Genomic DNA, 26,726 nt, shown 5'->3' with positions numbered 1-26,726 from the left:
GGAGCTACTACCAAGGAGTCCTTTAAGGACCACAAAGGGCAGGGAGTCTGGGTATTTGGACCTGTAGGTCAGCCAGGATCTGCAGTATTTGTGTTTGCTGCCTGAGAAGACAAATCATGTTCTGGTGCATCTCCCTCTCCTTTTCCTGGGGGTCTCTTCTGTTTGCTCTTCTCCTTCTCAATGTTGTCTGCCATGTGGGCCCTCAAGGCCCTTTGTCAGTCAGATGCAGCATGGCTTGCAGGATTTCACTGAACATGTCCTCCCTAGTCCTTCTCTTTCTCCTCATCAGAGTCAGGCATTCTGCAGTTGTGGAAAGGGCACCCCACAAGGCTGCAAAAGCAGTTGCTGCTGGAAAAGAAAAAGAGGTATCATTGGACTTATAGTCACAACAGAAAAGGAAAGATCAGCTTCAGAACTCCCTTCCTTTATTCCCATAAAAACATTTAGTAAGACATACTTATTGACACTTCAGCTTTGAAGCGCCTCTGCACAGCCCTGCTCTCCAGTTCTAGCCACAGTAAGTACAGCCCACCAGGGTCAAGAAATTTTGGTTAAATGAAACAAAATTTTGGTCCCTACTCTACAGGAATGGGTCTAGGGAAATGATTTTTCCCACAGATGATGATTTTAGTTTATTTCATTCCTGTGAGTAACAAAGACAAAGAGCTCAGCTGCTACTGGTGTCCCACTGCCACATGGGTCCATATGCTGCTAGCCTGTTTACTGCAACGGTGCCAGTCAAATTCATCACAGAGTGGCCTGGGAAAGTATCCTACTGCAGAGAGAAATAAGTCAGCCATTCCTAGAAACCTTTGGGAAAGGATTGCAGGGTATCTCCATGAAAGTTTCACTAGAGATCTCTCAGGAGAATATAAGGGGCATCCCTTCGTACAGAAGCCATCTGCTCCCCATTCTCACTGCATAACCAACTGGGGAATAAAAAGCACATACCACATCTACCTCTGTTTGTTGTAATGCTACCTCTTCCCATATGACTAAAACAATGAGAAGTCAAGATCTGTGTCATGATACCTTGGGGACGTGCCAGGTGCCACATCTTTACATTTAAACATTGTAACGGAAAATGTACTTTCACACTTACCAATGTCTCTTCCTCTTCATCAGGATCACCGGTGGTGAGCTGGCAGGTCTGGCTACACTGTAGTGAAGTCTCAAACAAGTCATGGCTTGTGACATCACTGGACACCCTGGTGAGTTTCCTCCCTCCTGGTCTTCTTCTTGTCCTCCCCGCTGTTCATGGTAGGGGTCTGTGTCTTGGGCTCTTCCAATGTATCCAGAATGGTCAGTAGGGTGCTGGTGGGCTCTCCACCAAATATGGCATGCAGCTCATTGTAAAAGCAGCAGGTCTGCAGCTCAGCACCAGGTCGACCATTGGTCTCCCTACCATAGATCCTTTGCTTTCATGTGGCGCTGCTGCTGAAACTTGCCATACCCCTATACAATCTACTCATAGATGTCCGTGTTTCTATAGCTGGTCAGTAGCTCTGCCTGCACAGCCCCTTCTCTCCACAGCCCCAAATGATCCAATACCTCCTGTTTGCTCCAGGCAGGTGAATGCATCTAAGTGGAACCAGCATGGGCAGTTGCACACAACAAGAGAGAGCAGCTAGGTGTGCTCGCCAACATGGGCGATCAAGACTAAGCATTTCAAAAATATCTGGAGGAGATTAAGGGAGGGGATCGCCTCTAGACTCCATGATCCCTTAGAAGTGGCATTTAAAAGGGAATGGGACATTATGGGATAGCTGCTGAAGGACTAGGAAGATTGACACAGGTCACATAGCGTTTACACTTCCACTGCATTGTCCTCATGACTCTCCACCCTTCAAGGAGTAGTTTTACTGCATCCTCATAACAGGGTACTTACGTCGGTAGGAGACAAATTTGAGAGTAGAGACATGCACAAATAGGTTGACACAAAAGGCGACCTAAATTTGTAGTACAGGCCCAAGTGTACACTAACACTGAAGTCTGTACAAATCTGTGGATGCACTTGAAACAAAAGCTCAGAGAGGAGTGAGCTGTCCTTGTTCATGTTAATGAAGTTAACACCAAAACTTAAAGATGACATATCTAAATGTCAACACTTGCTACTGGGCATTTAGCAGAAGTATTCAGCTAATAGGACAAATGCATTCACCATATGCATTTGATCCAATTAGCCCTAATTGTTCCAGTCAGTCAGTGTAAAGTACTTAATGCCATAAGAAGAATTACTGAAACATTCATAATACCTGGTTGTTTGCCCCACACCCAACTCTCGACAATCGATTTGGCCCTGTAAGTAGGTAGTGGAGTTTCCTCTTCATCTTTTTTTTCTTTGTCATTTTGCTCTTCTTTCTTTGATCCAGTCTGGCATTCAGTGCTGTCATCTAAAGAAATAAAAATGGAACCAGTTAATCTATTTTGGAAAAAAGATCCATCCATTGCTTTGCCTTAAGGCTATGTCTACACTGCAGACCTTACAGCAACAAAGCTGTACTGCTGCAACTGCACCGCTGTAAGGTCTCCTGTGAAGCCACTCTATGCTGATGGGAGAGAGTTCTCCTGCCAACATAGCACTGTCCGCACAGGCACTTCCGTCAGTAAAACTTACGTCAGTTGGGAGGGGGAGTGTTTTTTTTCCACACCCGTGATCGATGAGTTTTACCAACGAAAGTACTAGCTTAGACATAGCCTTAGAGTATCTTTCTAATCTAGAACTAAGGTCAAATTCTGTCCTCAAATTCACAGGAGTACTGTCAGTAAGAGTGAGATAAGAAACAAACAAGTGCTGATTTAACTGCCACAAGTGCTAGGTTTCACATTTCACTAGACAACACGGTGACCTTTTTTACCTAGAAATCCATAAATCACTGTTGCTTTGAAGGGTAAGACTTTTTCAACATAATACAAACAGATGGCAAGCCTATGAAAGATCACTTTTTATTTGTATAAATTTTGTTCCCAATTACTACTATTTCACATTAATCTTAGATTACTTGTTTGGCATGTTGTCTATGGAATATGAAAGCAACTACCTCTGTTTCAGTGTAGAAAGTAAACCCATCCAGTGATGGCTACTCTAATTTTATGCAGCACTTTGTCTATATGTATATTTAGATGCACATTCATTATACTATATATACAACCCAAATTTAAAAAAAAAAAAAAAAAAAAAAAACAGTAGGACGACCAAAAGAATGCCACCATGGCTAAAGAGCAGAGTAATGGCAGTCATTAAATGCAAAAAGTCATCCTTTTACATTTGGAAGTTGAATCCTAATGAAGAAAATAAGGAGCACAAACTCTGGCAAGTAAAACAAAAACATGTCAGGCCAAGAAAGAAATTTTAGAAACAACTTGCAAAAATACGCAAAAACTAACAGTAAAAAAAAAAAATATATATTAAATACATCAGAAGCAGGAAGCCTGCCAAGCAGGCAATGGAGCCATAACAAGATTTACAAGGTGTAGTGAGTCACCCAGAGAAAGGACATTTAAACAGACTGCTGGACAGGAGAGCGACATGGCTGGCAGGGGTGAGTATTATCAGCACCAGAAGAAAGTTGCAGGGGCAGGGTATGAAAGTGAGTCCTTTCTGTCAAATGCTGCAAATGGTGACCGGGAGGGGAAGAATACGACACACGGACAGGGACGACACGACACAGGCAGGGTTCAGGAAACTTGCCCACCTCTCCTCTCAGCTAATCAGGGAAGGGAGGATGGTCACCTAACACCCCCAACCCCAAAGGTCAGGAGATACCAAACCTAGTGGGGTAACAGAACCAAGAGGTATGGGGGAAGGATCTGGTGTCCTAGGAGCTGCATGGGGGATGTCTGGCGTACACACCTTCTACAGCAACTAATGGCATTACACAGCTGTTGCAAGCCAACCTTCAGTTATTACAGAAGCTAGGAGCTTTCATGGGTGGGGTTCTGGAGATGGTGATAATTGGAGACAGGCAAGATACACCCTCTCTTCCCCTTCTCCCCCCCATTATTGCCAGATAAGCAATTCTGTCCCACAAATGCACATTCCCTATGAGTGGGTTAGTTGTTGGGTGCTCAGATATCTCCTTCCATTCTTATTAAGGGTTCCCATCCCTGGAGAGGGTAACAGGGCACTGAAGGTGCCCTGATGGTCAGTCAGAACTATGGTTATGCTGGGGTGGCTGATCGGATGGGAGTTCACCTTTTCAGTACTACAAAAGATAAAATTTTGAGAGGGGAATATACAGATATATTGTTACTGTTGCCCAGGGAGGCGCTGACAGAGAATAAACTGGGGCAGAGCAAACAGGACAATAAAAATGCTTAAGCGACCAAAGGTGGCTAGAACATGTGAAATCTGGGAAGCCGCCTTCCTGATCTATGCAGGCATTATTGCAGAGTCTTATGCAGACAGAAGCCCAGTATTATTCAAATATATGGATATAATCAGGCAGGCATAATACATTTGGCGACATGGCTTGGTTTAACTATGACCAACAGCCACATCATACCACATTATACGCTGTGGTTAGAGTGGATGACACCATGGAGACCTAAAGCCCAAGAAGAGAAGGGGGGAAACTGAAAATGGGGGGCTGGAGATGTGAAGGGTGCTCTTTTGGGATTACCCTAACAAGAGAGATGGGGTGTATTTGTGGGACAGGTTTACTACGGGGTTTAGATTCCCTTTATGGAAGAAAGAAGTCATGTGATGTCCAAAAATCTGAAGTCCTTAGTGGGAATAGGTCATATTGTAAAGATTACATATGAATTAAAGAATAGGGTAGCAGGGCCATTCAATTATTTACTTATACAGAATGTGCATGTTTGTCCTGTACACTTGGTCCCTAAGAAGGACCCGAGTGAATTATTGCTTAATTTACCACCTATCATACCCATGGATAGCTCAGTTAATGATGGAATATACCCAGTCTTGTGTTCCATGTGCTATTCCTACGTTGAGGCTGTGCACATGGTTAGATCTTGTGAACCAGAGGTACTCAGGGCCAAGTGAGAGATCAAGTTACACTCCTGCCAGTACATCCTCCTGAATTTAACCTTTTGGGTTTCTCTTTCAAAGGACTATCATTTTGAAAAAGCTATGCCCATGGAAAGGGCAATATCCTGTTTGGCATTTGAGAAATATAGTACAATGCTACGCTGGCCGGTGCTGCAGGAAACTGGCTTGCAGCAGGTAGACATTTTGTGCATGGGCAGGGCACATTCGGACAAGTGTGTTAGCCTGATGGATGCCTTTCAAACCCTGGGTAAAAGACTGGGGATACTTCTGCCTGGGTATTGATCTAGACACATTGGCAGGCATATCATGATTCCCTCTGGATACGCTTCAAGAGCTCCTGGGCTTGATTTGGAGAAGTAGAACAGCTTGGAAAATTGTAGATTTGGGGCTGTGGGAAAAGTTTGAGCCATTTTAATGGAATGCCATTGTGGAGAGAGGAATGGATACGTAAGGATGATTTAAAGATCCACTTGGATACTTCAGGAGGTACAAGTTTTGGGATATTTTACCAAGGCAGGTGATGCAGATACAAATGGCTCTCCATCTGGGTACAAAAACAGATGGAGCAAAATTTTACATTTCTGGAATGTTTTCCAATTTTGGAGGCAGTGGCCATTTGGGGAACAGAGTTTATTAATAAAAGGGGATGTTTCTGGTGTGACAATATGGTGGTGGTACATTTAATCAATTGCCAGTCCTCTAGATCACACAAAATTATGAGACTGGTGAGGGCATCTGTACTACAAAGTTTAAGCTTCAACATCGGTTTCTCTTCCGAACACGTACATAGGGTTAATAAGGGCATAGCAGATGCAGAGTCTCATTTGCAGTTGGACAGATTTCAGGAGCTGGCACCATGAGCCAGCAAGGAACTCAAATGCATGCTGCTAGCATTATGGAACCTTGGAATATCATGGCTGTCAGTGGAGCACAGAGATCAGTGACTCTGCAAACACTTTGGAGCTATGAGAGCAGTTTTAATGATTGTGTAATTTCAGGAGTGGGAAGGCATGTCACCAAAATGGCCCATTGTGAGGAATGGATGCTGCAGTATAAAGTGTTATTAGCAACCCAGAAACTGACATCAACAACCATCTCCACTCACCTACTGGACCTTCAGCTGAGTAGAGTAGGCTGAATGGTTACCGAGATCCTGATACTGGGTTTTTAATTCAAAGGTTTCTAGCAGGATGATCCGGAATCACTGGCCCCAGGGAGAACGCATGTCCTCCCATCACTTTTAATATGGGTAAAGATCTGGTGCAGATCCCAGAGCCCATAGTTCATTGTAGACAAGAGATGCCCTTGTTCCAGGTGCATTTCTAGTAGCATTTTTTGGAGCTTTTAGGATCAGCAAACTAGTACTTGGATCCTGTAGGGATTCTTCGGGATGGGCTTTGGAACTGAGATATAGATAAATAAGGAGGATGATCAGTGACATTAAACTTGAGGGCAACAATGGAACAAGGAGGCTGGGATCAATCCATTATTTTACAGGAGGGTGGCAAGCCCAGGATTTGCCTTGTGTAGAGCCTACATGGCAATAGGGCCAGGGAGGGGATGGTGACAGAAGTCCCCTCACAACATACCAGTTTGTTACAGTTTTAAGACCAGAACTGACAAGGCTGCGGCTTCCAGCACACAAATTCAGTTCCCACTCATTCAGGGTCAGGGCAGCAACAGCAGCGGCCCAACTGAGTCTGGGGACTAGTGCAATCCAGGCAACTGCCCACTGGCATTCTGAAGCATACAGAATGTACATGAGACCCCAGCTGGGGAATCAGTGTTAATTTTCCTGTGTGTTTGCATTCCAGATGCTGGCAGATGGTGGGGTGGAGCTGCAGGCATAGTATTGTTTACTGGCCACAGAGGCTGGCTTTCAGGTTGTCAGAAAATTTTAAGCTGGGCCTCACCGGTGAAGCAGTTCTGAGCTGGCATGAGAAAAGGGGCATGTTATAGGACCAGCTGATGCCACTTCTGTGCACAATGATGGCCCATGAGCAGAAACCAGATTTAACTGCTGAACAATTTGGGGGGAAATTATTTGAGACTATGTAAAGGGGTGGACTTAATACTCAGAACTAAGAGGAGCTTGGAGCAGAGTGCCAAGTCTAGAAGATATGTAAATAGGGAGTTAGCCAAATTCATAGGTGGCATAAGAGCTTATTATTCATAGGTGGCATAAGAGCTTCCCAAATTATTCAGGGAAGAGGTCATCCACCTGTCAGACTTGAGAGCGGACACATTTTTTGCCAACATTAAAGAAGACAGTAGTAGAGATCTGGGAACCCACACCTAGATAGGGGGAGGAGGCAGCAAAGGTAACTGCTAGTGCCTCCTTGTGGCAGATGTCCAGTGCAGGTACTCCAAAGGAAAGGGATACAGTGATCAGAAAAAGTGGGCTGGTAAATTATTCAAGGGGGGGGAAAGGGGGGATGGAGCATGGGTTTTCTGTTTGTTTGGTTTCCCTCCCCCCAAAGAAGCAAAAACGGGGGGTTCAGTGCTCTTGTGACTCGTAAGGCTGGGAGACAACTTCCTACCCTCTCATAGTCCCCCTTAACCCTCATTCAAAGTGGGGGGGCAGCCAGATCCCAGGATCAGGTTGGCTGGGGACCAGGATGGGTGTAGGAGAAGGGCTGACAGCAGCACCCCTTTCTGCTCCCCCACACTCCCTGGGTATTTGTGAATAATTATGAAATTACCAGCACTACACATTTATCTGTAGCCACATCCAGTGTCTCCTGTCCTAATCCCTGCATAGTCAGACAAAGGTGTTAAAGAACACTCAAGGAAGACAAGGCCATTGCATAGAAGCTAAATTAATTCTTTGCATAGGTCTTTGCTGCAGAGGATGTGGAGGACATACCCACATGAGAACTAATCTTCAGGGGTGACAAATCTGAAGTACTGTCCCAAATTAAAGCATTAGTAGAAGAGGTTTTAGAACAAAATGATAAAGTACACAGTAATATATAACCAAGGTACTCAACCAAGAGTTTTGAAGGAACTCTGATACGAAATTTCAAAACTATTAACTCTAGTATGTAACCTGTCAATGAAATGATCCTCTATCAGATAACCAGAAGATAGCTGGTGTAATGTTGATTATTTTTTAAAAAAGCTCCAGAGGATATTCTGGCAATTACAGGCTAGTGAGTCTAACTTCAGACTGGTAGAAACTATAGTAAAGAACAGAATTATCAGACACATGTTTTGGTGAAGAGTCAATGAGGTTTTTGCAAAGGGAAACCATGCCTCACCAATCTATTAGAATTATTTAAGGGAGTCAACAAGCATATGGATAAGGGTGATTCAGTTAATATTGTGTACTTGGATTTTCAGAAAGCCTTTGACAAAGTCCCTCACCTAAGGTTCCTAAGGAAACCAAGTAGCCATGGGATAAGAGGGATTGTCCTTTCATGGATCAGTAACTGGTTAGAAGACCGGAAACAAAGAATAGAAATAAATGGTAAATTTTCACAATGGAGCAAGATGAACAGCAGGATCCCCCAAGGATCTCCACTGGGACCTGTGCTGTTCGACATACTCATTAATGATCTGGAAAAGCGGGTGAACAGTCAAGTGGCAACATTTGCAGACACTACAAAATTATTCAAGACAGTTAAGTCTGAAGCCGGGACCTCACTATCCTGGGTGACTAGGCAACAACATGGGAAAAGAAATTCAGTGTAGGTAAATGCAAAATAATGTATGTGTATTTATTTTTTATTCCAAACTATACATATACAATGACGGGTTCTAAAATTAGCTATTACCACCCAAGAAAGATCTTGGAGTCACCATGGATAGTTCTCTGAAAATGTCCCCTCAATGTGCAGCAGTGGTCAAAAAGAGCTAACAATTTGTTAGGAATTACTATGAGGGGGATAGAAAAGAAAACACGATATAATGCCACTATATAAATCCATGTTATTCCCACACCTTGAATACTGTGTCCCACTGTGGTTACCCCATCTCACAGAGGATGTAATGAAACTGGAAAATATGGTCAAGGATATGGAAAAGTTTCCATACAAGGAGACACTAAAAAGATTAGGACTGTTAGAAAAGAGATTACTAAAAGGAGGATATTACAGGTCTATAAAATCATGAATGATGTGGAAAAAAGTGAACAGATGTGGAGAAAAATGTTATTTATCCTTTCCCACAGTATAAAAACCAGGGGTCACTTGATGAAATTAATAGGCAGCAGTTTTAATACAAACCAGAGGAAGTATTTTTACCATACATCGCACAACTAACCTTTGGAATTCTTTGCCTGGGATACTGTGATAGCCAAAAGTATTTAAAAAAAAAAAAAAAAAAAAAGGGGGGTGGGGGGATAAGTTCACAGAGAATAGGACATCAATGGCTATTAGCAAAGATGGTCAGGGACACAACCCCATGCCTGGGGGCAACTCTAAACTTCTGCCTACCAGAAGCCAGGAGTGAAAGACTGGAGTGGATAATTCCATAACCACCTTGTTCTGTACACTCCTCCTGAAGCTTGGTATGGGCCACTGCTGGACACAGGATATTGGGCAAGATGGACCCAATATGGCAGCTCTTATATTCTTAAATTTAGATATCTGCAATGCATCCATCACCTCAATAGTTAAGTGGCAAGAACATTGTTCCTTCTGCCTGGAGCAATTAGTCAACATTTGGGGCCTTGCAGGACTGTTTCAGTTAGGAGGAGAAAGGGATGTTATGAGTCAGGTATAGTATTTGGCACAATACTCTTTATTTACAAAAAATACACAGAATGCTGTTTCCCAAAAAAACCCAAAACAAAACCAAAAAACCCCAAATACCAAACAAAAACAAAAACAAAACAAAAAAAAAGCCACAGCAAGCAGTTTCCCTAATCACTATTCCCAAGTCTGCCTTTACAGACAGTTCGATTCCTAAGGAGCTGTGTCTCAGAGCCCTTTCAAGGCCACATTCATGACTAGTTTTCTCTCGATGTCTGCTGGCTTTCTTGCAGAACAGATCTCTAAACTTAGGTTTTCCACCAGTCCCAGGAAAACCCCTCAGACCACACAATTTAGCCCTGTTCAAGCTTCACCATGTGCATAGTCTACTGTTTCCAGCTATCACTACTTAAAGGAGTATTTAATTGCCCCTTCTACTTAGCATGAAGTGCGCGTCACACAGCCATCAGCTTCAACCAGATTTGTGATTTTCTAGACAAAGACCCTCTTGATAGCAGCTATTACACCTTTTAACATAACATATATTACACAAGTTAACTATGCAGTGTGTTATCAATATAATGCACAATACATGTATAATATTTTAAATGCATATATGCAGTTATATATATAGCATTTCTCAAACAAGAAAGTTAGTGTCCGGCCACATGGCCTAACAGACCTCTGCACTGTTACATGGGCAACTTAGGTTTGATTACTGATCCCGTAGCAGGGGCTAGAAATACTACGAAGTGCATTCAGCTGCTTTCTCCTGAAAGGGCACCCAGTTGAGGGAAAGGCTTGATTCAAATGAACCCATTCTAAACCAGCTACAAATTTGCGTGTCTTGTTTAAATAAAGGGATTTAAAAAAGGAGTTCTCAAAAAGACAAAACACAGAAAGGACCAGGGTCAAAACATGAGGTAACTTCCTTCACAATCAATGTTTATGGCCAAAATATAGTATACTTAAACAACAGGAAAGGAAGAATAGCAGGAGTACTAAAATAAATTTCTGTGGAGGAGTACTTTACCTAATCTGTCTAGCCAGGGTGCAGTGCTTCAGCCATTTCTAAAATTGCTCTTACCCTGAAGGCAGCTATGTTAGTACAGAAGAACGTTAAAACATCTTTAACCACATTTTGACATGCCTAAAATGACAAAAATAGCTGATTTATGCTGTCAAAACAACGGAAAGGCAACAAAATGGAGACTGTTCTTCAAAAAAGCAACAGAAGTTCTGGAAGAGAAAAAAAACTGATCCTTGTAGCTATTTATCTTTCATTGTCTTCAATGACATCACAAATGTCTCACTTGAAAAATCCACTCAGAGTTCTGCTCTTCTAGAAGGAGTTTTGCTCAAAGGCATATTTTATTTAAGTATATTATTCTATATTTTGAGATTACCATGAACCCTTCCTTCTTGTTACTTAGGCCTGGTTCACACTGGTCATTTAGTTCAATTTAAAGTCCCTTGATTCGAATTAATTACTCCCGTGTTTACACTGGCACCACTGTTAATTCAAATTAAGGTGCCTGTAAAATTAAATTAATAAGACCACCTCTGCAAGTGGCATAGCACCTAATTCGAATTTGATCATTCGAATTAGTGTCAGTGTGAACATAATGGAGCTTAATTCGAATTAATTGCCCTCCAGAATGTATCCCATTATGCCCCATTTTCACCTCTCTGGCCAATCGCACTGTGCTGCTCTGTGGTCACAACAGCAGGTAAAGTCCCCTCCCCCCAAGCCCCGGGAAGATTTGAATTTCCATTTCCTGTGCTTGCTGCCAGCATGGAGAGAGCTTTGCCACTGTTCTCATAATGGCTACTGCAAAGCCCAAACGCGCTCCAGCATGGACTCGACCAGAAGTCTTGCCCCACAGCCTGATGAGTTCTGAGGAGTGAGTTCTGGCTCAGCTCAGATTCAGCAAAAGGAATCTGGACATTTATGGGAAGATATCCCAGAGCATGCTGGAGAAGGGACACAGGAGGGACACAGGACAGCACTAATGATCCTGGGGAAGGCACAACTGGTGAGTTTTCTTTTTTAGCATTTCTGTCCTTGTACATTGGGTGTGGGGGGCACGAAGGCGATCCCAGGTGTTTACTTGACTGGTCCCCCCCACGTGGTCCGTAGTTCCTCTCTGTAAGGGTTTGGAATGCAAAGAAAGTAATCTCCCCCGCACTGTTCCTCTCTGTGAGAGTTTGGAATGCAAGCAGTTTACCCCCACCCTCCCAAGCCATCTGCTGTCCCTCTCTGTAAGGCGTTTAAATACAAGCACAGAGAGAAAGGCACTTCCCACATTTTATCAAGGCATAATTATTGAAATTGAAACATATATATCTTCTTCCTAAATATACAAGCTGTGGCTACATTTTATCAAGCCATCATTGTTGAAATTGATACATATGTATCTTGTTCTTCACTACACTAGCTGTAGCTATCTTATTCTTTTTCTTTCATTCTGTAGATACCTCGCCAGTGGCCCGACCATCAAGCAGTACTGCGGACAGACTGTCTCAGATTAGGAAAAGGAAAAAACTAAACAGATGGCATGTTTTCGGAGATCATGAACACCTCAGCAGCTGCAGACACAGAGCAAAGAATGTGGAGGCGGACCTTGTCCAAGCACATGGGCCAAGTGCAGGAACATGATCGCATCACCCCGCAGGAGATGTTGAGACTACTACATGACCAGGCAGACTTGTTCCAGCTTATTGTGGACAGAGTCCCAATGCAGGCCATCCATAATGCTCTGACACAGAGTGCCATGCCGCCCTCCCCTTCCCATGCCCTAAACAGGTCTCAGAGAAGATTGGCCACCATGCAGCACTTGTTCTCCTCCACCCCGGTGGAGGGGAGCAGAAAGCTGCAGCAGCCATGCTGACAGCTGGCCACCAAGCTAACACTCTACCCCTGGAGACAGTGAAGGAAACCTCCCCCCTTCACCCAAGTCATGATTGTTAAAAAATAAATTTTTGCATCTTTCCAAAACATTTCTTTATTAAATAAAATCTTGTTCATGAGGGATTTTTCAGGCGCAGATCTCGAAGGGCGGTGGGGGGTGTGGATATCAAAGGAAAACAACATGCAGGCACCGAAATCAGGCCTGCATCAAAGGCAAGCAACATACAGGGGGGTGGGTGGTAGGTGGGGAGTTGGGGGATAATCAAAGGCAAATAACATACAGGAACAGAAAATCACTCATGCATCACTCATTGCCTGCAGCAATCGGGAATTGTTCTGCTGGATGTCTTGAAGCAGGGCAGCCTCGGTGGCACAGATGTAGTATCTGCTTCATCTTCTTGCTCAATTTCTAAAGTACTCCATGATAAGCCGCAATGTATTTGTCATGCTCACAATTATAGTGCAGAGTAGAGCTGGCTCCATGTCTCTGAAGCAATGGCGATCACAGGGAGTTAAAAAAAAAATGGCGCAAAAAAATCCTTTTCCTGTTTGTTTGGGAGGGAAGCAGTGGTGCATCCTGGAATGATGACACTTGTCCCAACAGCCTCCGTGGCTAGTTGCACTGTGGGATAGCTACCCACATTGCACTGCTTTCTAATTCGAATTAAGGCTGGCCAGTGTGAACTCAAGAGACCAGCGCAAACAGCGTAGTGTGAACACGCTGCTGCGATTTCTTTAAATCGGCTGCTGAAAGTCAAATTAAGCTAATTCAAATTAGCACTGCAGTGTGAACATGGCCTTTGCTCTGTATTTATACTTTTCCAAATTCTGTTTTCATTACTTCACTTCATCCAATCACTTATTCCCTTCTACTTTTTTCTAGGTATGCTGACATAGATAAATTCACAAACTGATGCTTGGTTGTCACTAAATACTCATTATCTGCAGTAGTGACCAGCAGATACATACAATGCAGTTAAAATAAGAAACCACCATCTTGCAAATTCAGCACAAAATAGAAAGCTAGATAGCTTTTCTTCTTCCCCCTACAGAGCCATTTCAGATTTCCTGAACACCTTCCAGAAAGTTTCTGGAACACCCACAACTCCATGCAAATCCCTCTCCAACATCTATAGACAGTTGATTCGGCACACAAGCAACATGTACTGTTCTCCAACTACTGCTAACAATATCTACCTCCTTCCCCTTTAGGCTTCTAAATTGTTCTGTAACTTTGTTTCCTCAATAGCCATATATAAAGAGCCTTGATGTTCTTCCTTCTTAACTTTAACAATTTTAAGTTGTTCTTACACCATTAGAAATTAGAGTAATACATCTAGTACCAAAAGTCTTTCAAACGTTATGTTCATGTAAATACGTCAGAGTGAAAAACGCACGCGCGCACACACACAAAAAAATCAATAGTATAAAGTTATTCAAAACTCTTGGAAGGGTATATAGTACTTTGCCTTTCACCTCTGAAAGGGCAGAAAGAAAGAGGATGGAGTCTACTAGAGCTGATGAAGGTTTTAGAGTATCAACTCATTAATTGGCAGAGGGACCCACTGATGATAAAATGTCAACCAGGCAATGTGAGGACTCCTTGACTTCTTCAATCTGTACGTCTAAGTCTTCAGCCACTCTCTTTAATAACTCCTGATAAATTTTAATATCATCAGAAGTCATGCCAGACAGAACAACCTAGTCTGGAAAGGCAAAGAGGAAGCCAAGACTAGAAGTGGTAGAATCTCTTTCACCAGCTGTTGCTCTGCTTCTGAATTCTTTTCTTGATGCTTGGTACTGGGCCCGCTGCTGGACTGTGGGGGCAGAGCCACTCAGGGCATAGATTCAACCCTCCTAGATGAGGGCTCTGAGTACACATAGTGTGGGAAGAGCTGGAAGCTCAGGGAAAACCCCAAGAGTTCCAAAATGGTCACTGATACAGGTCAGAACCCCATTGTCCCAGCCACATTCCCATGGCAGGTTCCATCCTCACTGTGGTAGGTGAGAAGAAAGGATCTGTGCAGAGACTGGCAGGTTCTTATTTGGGGTTGTGATACATAAGATCCCACCTCTAAATCCACCTCCAACTCTGCTTCCCCTGACCATGGTGTGATTGAGCCAGTTCGTGCCAGGGACTGGTGCCAGAAGCCTGGCAATGGACAGAGCAATGCCATCATAGCAGGATTCCCTTTGGGTAGTACATGGGAGCTAACTACAGTACTGGAAGCTGAATCGCTGGCAGAAGGGGCACCGGTACCAAGGGACCGGACTGCCTTCAGGAAAACATTGGTACCAAGAGGCAGAACGGCTTTCTTACCACTGCAAACACCTCTGGGGTAGCTGGCACTGAGGTAGTCTCTAGTTGCAGTGCTGAAGAAGTTGACAATGCTGCTTCCAGCACCAGGCTCAGTAACAACCCGTGTGGCGCCAGAGGTGACTGTGCTGACTTAAGCACTGATATGGAGGAGCAGTGCTTAGGTTTCAAGTACACTCTACTCAACTTTTTCCTCAATCATCTTACCAGACTTAGAGGATGGAGACCCGCCCCTGACCAGTGCCTCTCTGGAAGCTTTGTATTTCTTCCTCAGTATGGGTGAGAGAATGGTGCTAGGATTCCACTAAAGCTGGAGATGTGCTTCTCACTGAAACTGCAGCACTCAGCACTGAATCAGACCAGGATGGATCCAATGGTAGCTTCAGTGCCACCTCCATCAACAGGAATTTCAGCCTAGCCTCCTCCATTCTAGGCCTGAACTCCCCATAAATCGGCACTGGTCCTTCATGCACTTCAGACAGCTATCATGTGGGTCACTCATTGGCATAGGTCTGGAGCAAGAAACAGCTTGAAACCCAGTGACTAGGTCATACCTTGGGTACTGTGAATATAAAAAAACCTCAAAGTAAAAAACAATTATTTTTAAATAGAATGACACACCCCCAAAGCGTGAAAGAAGGAACTGTTCTGGCATAGAACAAAGTTCCAACAACCGTCATCGGCAATAAGAAGGAACTGAGGGGGGGACTCAGGGCAGCTCTGCCATTTATACCTGCACGTTGTGATACACAGCAGCAAGGGGAGCTTGAGCTGCCCAAAAGGTACCATTGAGGGAAAATGTTTCCGACAGCTGTGTCAGTGCATCCAGAACATTAAGAATGGAATGAACATGGGCAATCGCTTAAAGAAGAAGTGTCTGGAGCAGCTGATGAGATTAGAAGAATTTATATTTCATCTAGAATTTATATTTTGTCCTTAAGAGGAACTAACTGCCATCTGTAATACAAATACATAAAGCAGTTATGCATTGTGATCGTGTTCTGGTTTTCCAAATAGCAGGTGTGGTCAAGACTGCTTCTACTCCCTTACCTACAATTGGTAAGAACGCTGCGCACTCTTCTATCTCTGAAACAGGTATTGCCACAATTATCTGTTTCTGTCATAAAGAATGAATTACTGTAACATGCTGTAAAACTATTTTCAGAATTTGAGAACTCTTAAAATGTAGAGCAAGGGCATATTCCAAAATGCTCCATCAGCAGCAGATTTCAACAGGTTTCTGGACAGAATCCAAGATGCTGGTTTTAGCCTATGAAGCCCTAAGTAGCCTGGGATCTGGTTATAGCTTCTCACCATACCATGTGATCACTAGAGGCATTGATGCCAAGGCTTCTACACCATCTGTTGACAAGGCAGCCTCCATGAGGGGCCTGGCTTTGGAACTTACCCCATCCTTGGTCTGAGAGAGCCTGGATTTGTTGCATACTGCAGAATCCAACCTTCCCCTTCTTCCATCCCTTTCCCAGAAGCTTGACTGGGAGGAACAGAGGGCTGTAATAAATTTGGATTCTATGCTGATGATATTTGTCTGAAGGTGGGATGAGCAGAACTGTGAATTTTAATTTTTATTGTATATTTTAATTTGAGATAGGCACCAATAAAGGTTTTCATAAATGTGAAATATCTTGTAAAGGATGGATGAGTACTTAACCATGAGCAGGACACAGAACACACCATGGTGGGTAATTTTCCTTTCCCTTCTTCTATGTCCCAGCATAGACTAATTACAATTTTTTTGTCAGTTTCCTGAGTGGAACAACTTGGATGCTAAAAAAGTGTCTACAATCCAGAATATGAGCAGAAGTGAAGCTTCCTCTCCACCCACCCGCAATTACATACTTATTTATTACAGCATGGACAACTATAAATCCTGTTGAATAAGCTTTGCTTCATATCTTGCCCCTAAGAAGTTAAACTATCAAATAAGAAGGCTGCTGGCTTCTCTTCATCCAAGCTAACAACGCAACTGTCTACTGCCCATCTGAGTACTCAAATACATCTGAGCCACTGGACAGACAGTTAATACAGCTAGGTCAGGTGACCAAGAGAAAAGCAGGGATGTCTCATTCACCAACAAGATCTCTTTCCAATGCAGACAGCTGGGCCAGCTTGCATAGTATTGCAGGATCAAATGCATTTGGTCTGAATGGTAGTAGGGAGACCCATGTGCCTCAGCAAGCTATTGTGTAGATTTTTGAGTTCCCACAGCCTTTCTGGAACCACCCACAACAATGATTACATAGGGATTTGACCCTTTGTTTGCTGATAGCATGTTGTCAGCCTATTTTCAAAAATCACTATACAAAAATCACAGGAAGTTATGTAGAAGAAAGACAACCCACATTATGTACCAAAGACAGGACAAAAAAGCATAAAGCTGATTATCTCGAATACCACGGAAAAGTCTGTATACACTGAACCAAAATTCTTGTTATCCAATACATTTTTCAGAGAAGAGTCAAAGAAATAGGATATTAACAATATACTTGAGTTCACACCCTACACACTACTGATCAACAAGTCCAGAAATTAAGGGCAATTCTGGAAGTGAAGCACCATTTTGGAAAAAAAACTACAACAACGGCAGCAATTTCTGGTAAACGTTGGCCCTAATTATAGGGGTAACAGAAATGTAGTAGTCGTGACTGCAGTACAGAGATTGAGGGATATGTGCTGTTCAGGAAAGACAGAAATAAAAGGTAAAGGTGCTGGAGTAGCACTATGAGGTGGTAGACTAAAGAAATTAGAAGTGAATGAATAAAACAGTGTTTGAGTCAAAATCACTTTGGGGAAGAATGCTACCAGTTTATGAAATAAATACTACTGGGAATTGTGCAATTATGGAAGGTCAAATTCTCAGATACAGATTGGAAGAAAAAAATGCTACTAATAATAAGGCCCAGATTTTCCTGGATGTGATAGCTGACAGATTTCTTCAAATAATTACTGAACCTACAGGAAGGGATGTCATTTTAGATTTGGTATTAGTAAGATCTCACCAACTGGCTGTAGGAGACAACCTTGGTTCAAGTGATCACATGCTAATTCAGTTTAAACCAAATGGAAAGATAAAAACAATCTGCAACTAGGAACCTTGATTTCAAAAGGACAAGCTTCAAAATAAAAAAATCAAGGGAATTAGTTAGGGAAATGGATTGTACTGAAGAATTCAAGGATCTGAATGTGGAGGAGGGCTGGAAACAGTTCCTGCAACTTTGACTTAAAGTATCTGAAGTCTGCACCGGAGCAAAAGGAAAAACATTCATAGGGAAGGGTTGCAGACCAAAAACTGAATGAACAAGCATCTCAGACAGGGTTAAGAGAAAGCAGAAAGCCTACAAGGAATGATCAGCAAGGAAAGCTAACTCTTGGAAGTCAGAAAGTGTAGGGAAAAAAGCAAGAACTGCCAAAAGCCAAGCAGAGTTGGACCTTGCAAAAGAAAATTAAAACCAATAGTAAAAAGTTCTATAGCCATATAAATAAAAAAAAAAACAAGCAAAGAAGTGGAACTGCTAACCACCAAGGATGGGGTGGAGATTAAAGATAATCTAGGCATGACCCAACACCTAAACAAATAAATACTGTACCTCAGTTTTTAATAAGGGTCATGAGGAGCTATGGGGTAATGGTAGGGTGGCTAATGGAAACCAGAATATGAAAACAGAAATTACCACATCAGAGGTGGATGTGAAGGAAAATAATTGTTTGCTTGACCACAGTTACTCCATTTTAGTTTCTTTAAGTGTTCTGCTCTCTGCTGAAATCACCCACCCACCCTTTTTCCTTTTATCCTTAAAGTGCTTATCTTGTGCCAGGGTCAGAGAAAGGTTTCTTAGAAGAGGCAAGGAGACACCCCCAACTAGTTTTAATTGGTTACACAGCCTTGGGAGATACATCAGACAACTTTGATAGATAACATGTTAACAGAAGATTTCAGCTTATCTGTTATGCATACCTTTATAATTAGTAAAAGTAGAAAAGTATAAGCCAATAGCAATAGCAGTAATAATTTGAATGTACCTATAAGCATCAAGAACTTATGCATATGTAATTTCTTTGTCTTGTTTGTATAAATATGCAAAAGAGCATGCCTTCAGGGTCTCATACTGACCACTTGCTGGGAAGTGTTTGACCTCTGCAGAAATAAAGCTTGGAGACTGCCCAACTACCTGCGTGGATCTCTTTTCTATCTGGTGCAGGGTAAACGAACCTCATTTGGAATCTTTTTTTTCCCAACAGATGTCAAACTCAACACCTTAATGGGACTAAATCAGGGGGCCCGGATGATCTCCATCCGAGAATAAAGGAACTGGCACATGAAATTGCAAGCCCAATAGGAAGGACTTTTAATGAGTCTGTAATCTCACGGGTCTTACACTATGACTGAAGAATTACTAATATAGTACCTATATTTAAAGAAAGGGGAAAAAAGCGATCAGGGAAACCATAGGCCCATTAGTTTGATCTCAATTGTTTGCAAGGTCTCGGAACAAATTGTGAAAGGAAGTAATTAAAGACCGATGTAAATGGAGATCGGGATAAAATACAACATGGTTTTACAAAAGGTAGATCCTTCAAACCAACCTGATCTCCTTTGAGAAGGAAAATCATTTTTCTAGACAAAAGAAATGCAGTAGATCTAATCTACCTGGATTTCAGGAAGGCATTTGACACAGTTCCATGTTGGAAATTAGTTAAATTGGAGAAGATGGGGATTAATATGAAAACTGAAAGGTGGATAAGGAACTGGTTAAAGGGGAGACTACAATGGGTCACACTGAAAGGTGAACTGTCAGGCTCAAGGGAGGTTAATAGTAGAGTTCCTCAGAGATTGGTCTTGAGACAAATCTTATTAAAAACATTTTTATTACTGACCTTGGCACAAAAAAAAGTGGGTGTGTTTTTAACATCTATAGATGAGACAAAGTTGGGAGGTATTGCCAATACTGAGGAAGACCAGAATATCATACAGAGAAGCGTCTCCCTCTACTCTGTGCTGATTAGGCCTCAATTGGAGTAGTGTGTCCAGTTCTGGGCGCCACATTTCAGGAAACATATGGACAAACTGGAGAAAGTCCAGGGAAGAGCAACAAAAATGATTCAAGGTCTAGAAAACACGATCTATATGGAAATATTGAAAAAATTGGCTTTGTTTAGTCTGGAGAAGAGAAGACCAAGGAGAGACATGATAACAGTTTTCAAGTATATAAAAGGTTGTTACAGGCAGGAGGGAGAAAAATGGTTCTCTTTAAACTCTGAAGATGGACAAGTAATGGGCTTAAATTGCAGCAAGGGTGATTCAGGTTGGACATTAAGAAAAACTTCCTAATTGTCAGGGTGGTTAAGCATTGGAATAAACTGCCTACGTTGGAGGTTGTGGAATCTCTGTCATTGGAGATTTTTAAGAGCAAGTTAGACAACCGCATATCAGGGGTGGTCTAGATAATACTTAGTCCTGTTTTGAGGGAAGGGGACTGGACTAGAAGATCTCTTGAGGTCTCTTCCATTCCTACACTTCTACGATTTTAAGATCTGGATGACATTGAAAACAGGAGTAAAAAGAAATTTGATGATATTTAAAATTACCAACTCATGCACTTAGGGACTAGCAACAAGCGTTTTTGCTATAAGCTTGGAACTTACCAGTTAGAAACAGAGAAGAAAGACCTAGGTGTATTGGTTGATCAAAGGGTGACTAATAGCTGCCAATGTGATGTAGCTGTAAAAAAAGGCTAATGTAGTCCTAGGATGCATCAGGTGAGGTATTTCCAGTAAAGACAGGGAAGTGGCGGTACCATTATACAAGGCCCTGGGGAGTTACTGGATCATCTGGATACTGTGTGGAATTCTGGTCTCCAATGTTTAAAAAAGATTAACTCAAACTGAAACAGCTGCAAAGAAGGGCTACTAGAAAAATCTACTTTATGAGAGGAGACTCAAAGAGCTTGGCTTGTTTAGCTTAACCAAAAGAAGGCTGAGGGGAGATAGAATTGTTCCCTCTTGATACATGATAGCAATAAATACCAGAGAGGGAGAAGAATTATTTAAGTTAAGCATCAATGATGACAAGAACAAATGGATATAAACTGGCAATCAACAAGTTTAGGCAGGAAATTAGATGCAAGTTTCTAATTTCTAATCAGAGGAATGAAGTTCTGGAACAGCCTTCCAAGGGAAGCAGTGGGGGGCAAGAAACCTAACTGACTTCTAGACTGAACTTAAGTTTATGGAGGGGATGGGATGATGAAATGGCTACAATGGCACGTAGCCAATTGTGACTGCTAGTAGCAAATACTACAACAGCCAATGACGGGAAACAGCTTTGAGTTACTACAGAGAACTCTTTCCAGGTGTCTGGCTGTTAGGTGGACCCTGAGCATTTTGGCAAAGACCTGACTGCCATGTTTAGGGTTGGGAAGGAATCTTCCCTGGGTCAGACTGGCAGAGACTCTAGAGGTTTTTCACCTTCTTCTGCAGGATGGCGGATAGGTCACCTGCAGCTTTTAACTAGTGTAAATGGTGGATTCTCTGTAATTTGAAGTCTTTACATCATGATTTGAGGACTTCATTAACTCAGCCAGAAGTTATAGGTCTATTACAGGAGTAGGTGGGTGAGATTCTGTGGCCTACAGTGTGCCGGAGGTCAAACTAGATGATCATGATGGTCTCTTCTGGCCTTAAAGTGTACATATATTTGTACTGTCCAGGAGAAGGCTGGACTGTACAGGACATACATTTATGGGGGAAGATCTAGGACTGGGGATGTTTTGGGGTCACCCTGCTGCATAACCAAGGCTGGTAAGAGCTTAGGCGTGGCTGGCTGTCTACACTACACACAGACATAGCTGAGTGACTTACATGCTGGAGGCTATTTGAGCAGTCCAGGTTGGAGGCTACAGCAGCAAGGAATAAAGGGCAGCCCAAGTTACAGGCCAGAAGTGACACATCCCCATACTAGTGACCTAGCAGGGGCACAAATCAGACAACCGTTTACTGGTATTTCTCAGAATTCACAGTAATGTTTCACAACTTATAGATTCATAGATTGCAAGGGCAGAAAGGAACACTGATCATCTCATCTGACCTCCTGTATAAATACAGGCCACATTATGGGAGGGCACTAGGAAGCTTGGGACATAGTTGTTTGGACTCAGGCACATATAATGCAGTGAAGTTGAACAAAACCTGGTCTATATTTTACAAAAGAAGTTGGAAAAGAGAAAATGCTGACATTCTGGCCACAGCTCATCACTGATGCCACTTGACACAAATCCCTTCTTTCTACAATAAAATTGCAGCAAGTCTCAGATATTTTAAGTCATCAGTAACCCACAGTCACAACCTTTATTTTAAAAAGCAAAAACCACTACTACACATATTTCCATATTCACTGATCAAGTGTGGCATGTGCACTCAAAATTGCAAAAAAGCAACAGGCTCCAAGAAGCAGTTCCAATTGTAAGCACTCAGATGCCTACAGACTAAGCAGGTGTGAACAGGGTGGAGAGGAGGAGATGTACTTCATTCTGATGTTTTTAGCATTTTCACGGCTTCCCTCAGTGCTATTCCCAGAATGCAAGTTTGGTGCAGGATTGATACATGGCATTTTCCATTCCAAATTACATCTGTGAAATTATGCTGAAAAAACAACCCAACCTGTAATATGTCCCCTGCACACATTGCTTTCCCATTGGCCCTGCAGCACCAGAACCAAATAATTTCATTCTCTGCACCTGTTTGGCCATTAGCAAGTTAGCGATGCAAGTATTCTGTCCAACAGTAACACAAATACAATCCTCCAACGCTGCTCTGAGCCTCCATCTGCAACAGCAGTAATGGAGAACTGTGTCTATGCTGCTTTCAGATCACCATACTTCATTACTTGAATCATTATTTTTCCCCCCCATTAGCTTGACAGCTAAAAACAAAACTGACTAAGCTTTCATCAGATGCACTTGGGTGCTACCGCTCCTACTGGAAAAACTGGGGGGAAGAAGTGAAATCAGAATACTGTCTTGTTCAGGAGCAATATTTATAACTCCTTCAGCTACAAAGCTGCAAACAACAATTATTGTTAGCTAGACTGATAGCCAAAAAAATCCTGAATTTCCCTCCAGTGACCACTCCTCCCTAATTTCAAGGTTAGGTGTCCAATCTCCTGCAGTTTATGCCCAATCAACACATGTAGCAAGATCCATGCTATTTCAACAAAACGTATGTACCAATACAAATATAAGCTTTTGTAACAAACACAGTGGTCTGCTGCCATTTTAACCCAACAGTTAGCTTCATCCTGTACTTCAGATTTTTCTTTTTTCCTCCCTATTAATTCTTAAATAGCCATCCTACTTTCTCCCATTTAATATGATGAAAATGGAAGGGAAGATTTCATTTGAAATTGAATAGAAAAGTGAGATTTCTACAGGAGGGAAAAAAAACTATATCTTCACACAGTCAAGAATGTGCTAGATATGAAATCAGTTGCAAACAAGTTTTGTAATTCAGTGTCCAAATGTAGGCAAGCAAGTCTTTTCAAACTACTAGAATTAAAACATTCAGCTGACAGATACAAGAGAAAATACATTTTAAATATTAAATCATATATGTACCTACTCATTTTTAAATACTTTCTCATAGATCACATTCTGGCCTTTTACTATTCCACACATTGCTTTCCTTTTTGCTAGATAACAAGTGCAAACTGTATTGAAGTATTACCCCCATACCATAACACTTAGTGTGGACTGCCACCTGAAAGGCATTGTTTCCACATTAGGCTCACTGAAATCAGCTTCTGGGCTGTTTCTCCATTATCACCAGCTTGGGAGGTTCTCTTTAAATGTTTTATTATTTCAAATGAACAATTCTAAAAATACGACACTTAGTCCCACCCACCTAACGGGCAAATACACCTGATAAAGAGGATTGGATATAGTTCCTTTTAGACTCAAATAATACTCCTACTTCATTTGGCCAGGATTTACTAAAACGAAAACTTTTTGTAATCATCTGTAGGTCTGAGGAATTTAGAATTCCAGTCCCCAACATGAGGGTCTCAACTTGCACAGGTACATTATTTTTAAAAGTTCGGAAGTACTTCCCCTTTTCTTTCAATAGGTGTTTTGCTTTGCTTCCGTCTGTATTCTATAAAAATATCCTCCGTAATCTGAGCCACATCATTTTAAGCCAATGGATCCCAAGTGAGCTGAGACACAGCTTCTCAATGGTGAAGTAGGACAGTCTTTAAGGGTCCTAAGAATGTCATCTTTTCATTCTAAACAACCTTCTCCCTTGCCTACCCTAATCTTTTAAATAGTAGCAAGTGCTACTCATCCTTTGGCTATTAGGATTAAGTATGCAAAACTGTCAATCCAAAACTAACTGAGGTCTACACTGAAGAGTTACATCAGCATAGCTATGTCGTTCAGTGGTGTGAAAAATGCACACACCTAAGCAACATAGTTAAGTTGACCTAAGTCCCTGTGTACGTAACATTAGGGCGACTGAAGAATTCTTCAGTCAATCTAGCTACTACGTCCCAGAGAGGAGAACTCCTCCCATTACTGTAGTAAGTGTCTACACTGAAGCGCTGCAGCACGGCAGCTGTACAACTGTAGCATTTTAAGGGCTGACGCAGTCTAAGGGCCTGCAAAAGCACAGTGCTTTCTCCCTCAACGACTGAATAATGTCTCTCCTGCTGGGCCTTTTCATCACTTTGTCAAAGGAGTAATCAAAGTAGAAACAGGTGCTGACAACACATGCCCATGCTGAATCCACATAAGGTAAGGAGCTTCAGCTCTGAACAACCTTAGGTAATAATTAAACACCCTTAGTCCTAAATCTGCATCATCAGAATATCCACTCAAGTAGCCAGTTTCAGGATGTTGGGGTGGGTATTTTTAAAACACCATTATAAATTTTATTATGACAAATCATTTCTGCAGATTAAGGTCTCCTCTCTGTGGAGGACAGAGAAAATCAATATTCCTAAAAGGCCAAACAATCAAGTGAATAGATTGGAGGAAGCAGTAACCTATAAATCCTAGTAAGCAGCTCATTTATTCAAGAACAGTAACACTATAAAGGAAAGTTAGATATTTGCTTAAGTACTGAAGGTTTATAATATTGCTAAATCAGTACTTAGGTCACATCATCAGGATAAAAGGAAAAAAGAAACAAGAAACATGAAAAAGCCTACCTTTTCTTGGCGGTAGTTCACCACTTTGTGCTAATTCTGTTCCAGTGTATACAATTTCTCCATCTTTCACCATTTCATTCCACAAACCATAGAGTCCATCTCGCGTAAAAGCAAGCTGTTAAAAATAATTTTAGAAAGTAAGTTATATACACAGCATTCCCCAGCTTTGCCCACACCATCTCAAACAAGGCTTTTGAAATCATGAGCAGTACTTTCCACAAAGCAATTAAAAAAACAAAAAACAAAAACCCAAACAAATCACACCACTTATATTTTAGTTGTCCTAGAGGTAGAGTTTTTGAAATCTTAAAGCAAATTCAAGGTTTGCACACCATATACAGTAAATAACTTTCAGATTACGTCTATCAGCATTACAGTATTCACTCTTTACCACCCCACTAGGTGCACTGTCTTCAGGATCAACCTACTTAAAGGACAAGCTTCAAAATGTAATAGTGACTTCAAATTTTTAGCATTATATTTTAAACAAACCAGAATATGAAACAAAACTTATCAACTAGGCAACATGATTCTGAATAATTATAAGAGAGAATACTTCAAAATGAGGTACTAGCTAAGAATTTGAAACTGGAAAAGCATTCCAGATGATTTAAGTCAATACATCCCTAACAGTTAATTTGAAGAGGTTTGTGTCAACATCCAACCTACTGGGGGAGAGGGTAGCAATCATCCAGACCATCTATAAAATTAAAAAGTGTGCAATACTTTTTACATCTGATATTTTTGTTCCTCCCCACCTGACCTCTTCCCTGCCCAGCACAATAGTGAGCACCAAAGCATGAAAGTAGAATCCACCATTGTCAACAGGAAAACACATTTAAGGGAATTCTCAAGCTTTGTATTAGCTAAGCAAGACTCTGTTTAGTCCTGGCCTTAGCATAAGCTCTAACCCAGGGCATATCTACACTACAAACTTTTGCTGATGCAAGTTACATTGGCATAACACTGCCACAGTTAATATATCACTTATGCCCATGCATACTTAGCTCCTCGCGTCAGCACGCAACACACTCACCAGAGTGCTTGTTTCGATGCATGGTGAGGTGGACCATGGTAGGTATCCCAGTGTGCAACTCACCACCCTCCAGCGCACAGGGTTTGGGAAGTTTTAGCAATGCATGGTGGGCAGAAGTGAGTCACAGATGACTGGGATTGTGGGGTCAAGTTCCCATCATGCAACCTTCTCTAGCCCACATACCATCTCTAGCCCATAATTTTCATACCTATTTCGAAATCCCACCAACCCACACTGGACTTGCCACTGTCTACCATCTCTGACAGAAGCATGGAGCCTGCACAGTTTTAAGCTACCATCATGAGCATCACAAGCACAGGATGCATGATACTCCAGTATTTGCAGAGTTGCAAGAAGAACCACAGAGAACGTGAATTTCCTGTTGGACAGATTGCTGTGGGACATAGTGAGAACCAACTCAAAGTTGTTGGCATTCACAGAGCAGCCGCAAATGGTGGAGTGCTGCTTCTGGGCCTGAGAAATGAGCACTAACTGTTCGGATCACGCTGTAATGCAGGCTTGGGATGACGAGCAG

The 26,726-nt window shown here is 42.1% G+C and overlaps 1 protein-coding gene across 7 annotated transcripts in view; it reads right to left on the bottom strand.

Moving 5' to 3' along the window:
* Positions 1 to 26,726, bottom strand: part of HERC2 (HECT and RLD domain containing E3 ubiquitin protein ligase 2) — a 216,296-nt gene that overhangs the window by 172,850 nt on the left and 16,720 nt on the right. For all 7 annotated transcript variants that reach the window (XM_067559971.1, XM_067559974.1, XM_067559977.1 and 4 more), the window contains exons 3-4: positions 25,156 to 25,270; positions 2,256 to 2,393 (exon numbers count right to left, since the gene is read on the bottom strand). In XM_067559971.1, the coding sequence (XP_067416072.1) occupies positions 2,256 to 2,393; positions 25,156 to 25,270 (253 nt within the window). The remainder of the gene's footprint in view (positions 1 to 2,255; positions 2,394 to 25,155; positions 25,271 to 26,726) is intronic.

The sequence above is a fragment of the Emydura macquarii genome, unplaced genomic scaffold (assembly GCF_026122565.2).
Source record: "Emydura macquarii macquarii isolate MOO-44397 ecotype Brisbane River unplaced genomic scaffold, CSIRO-AGI_Emac_v2 contig_2207, whole genome shotgun sequence".
NCBI lineage: Eukaryota > Metazoa > Chordata > Testudines > Chelidae > Emydura > Emydura macquarii.
This window is presented reverse-complemented; position numbering and strand designations above follow the sequence as displayed.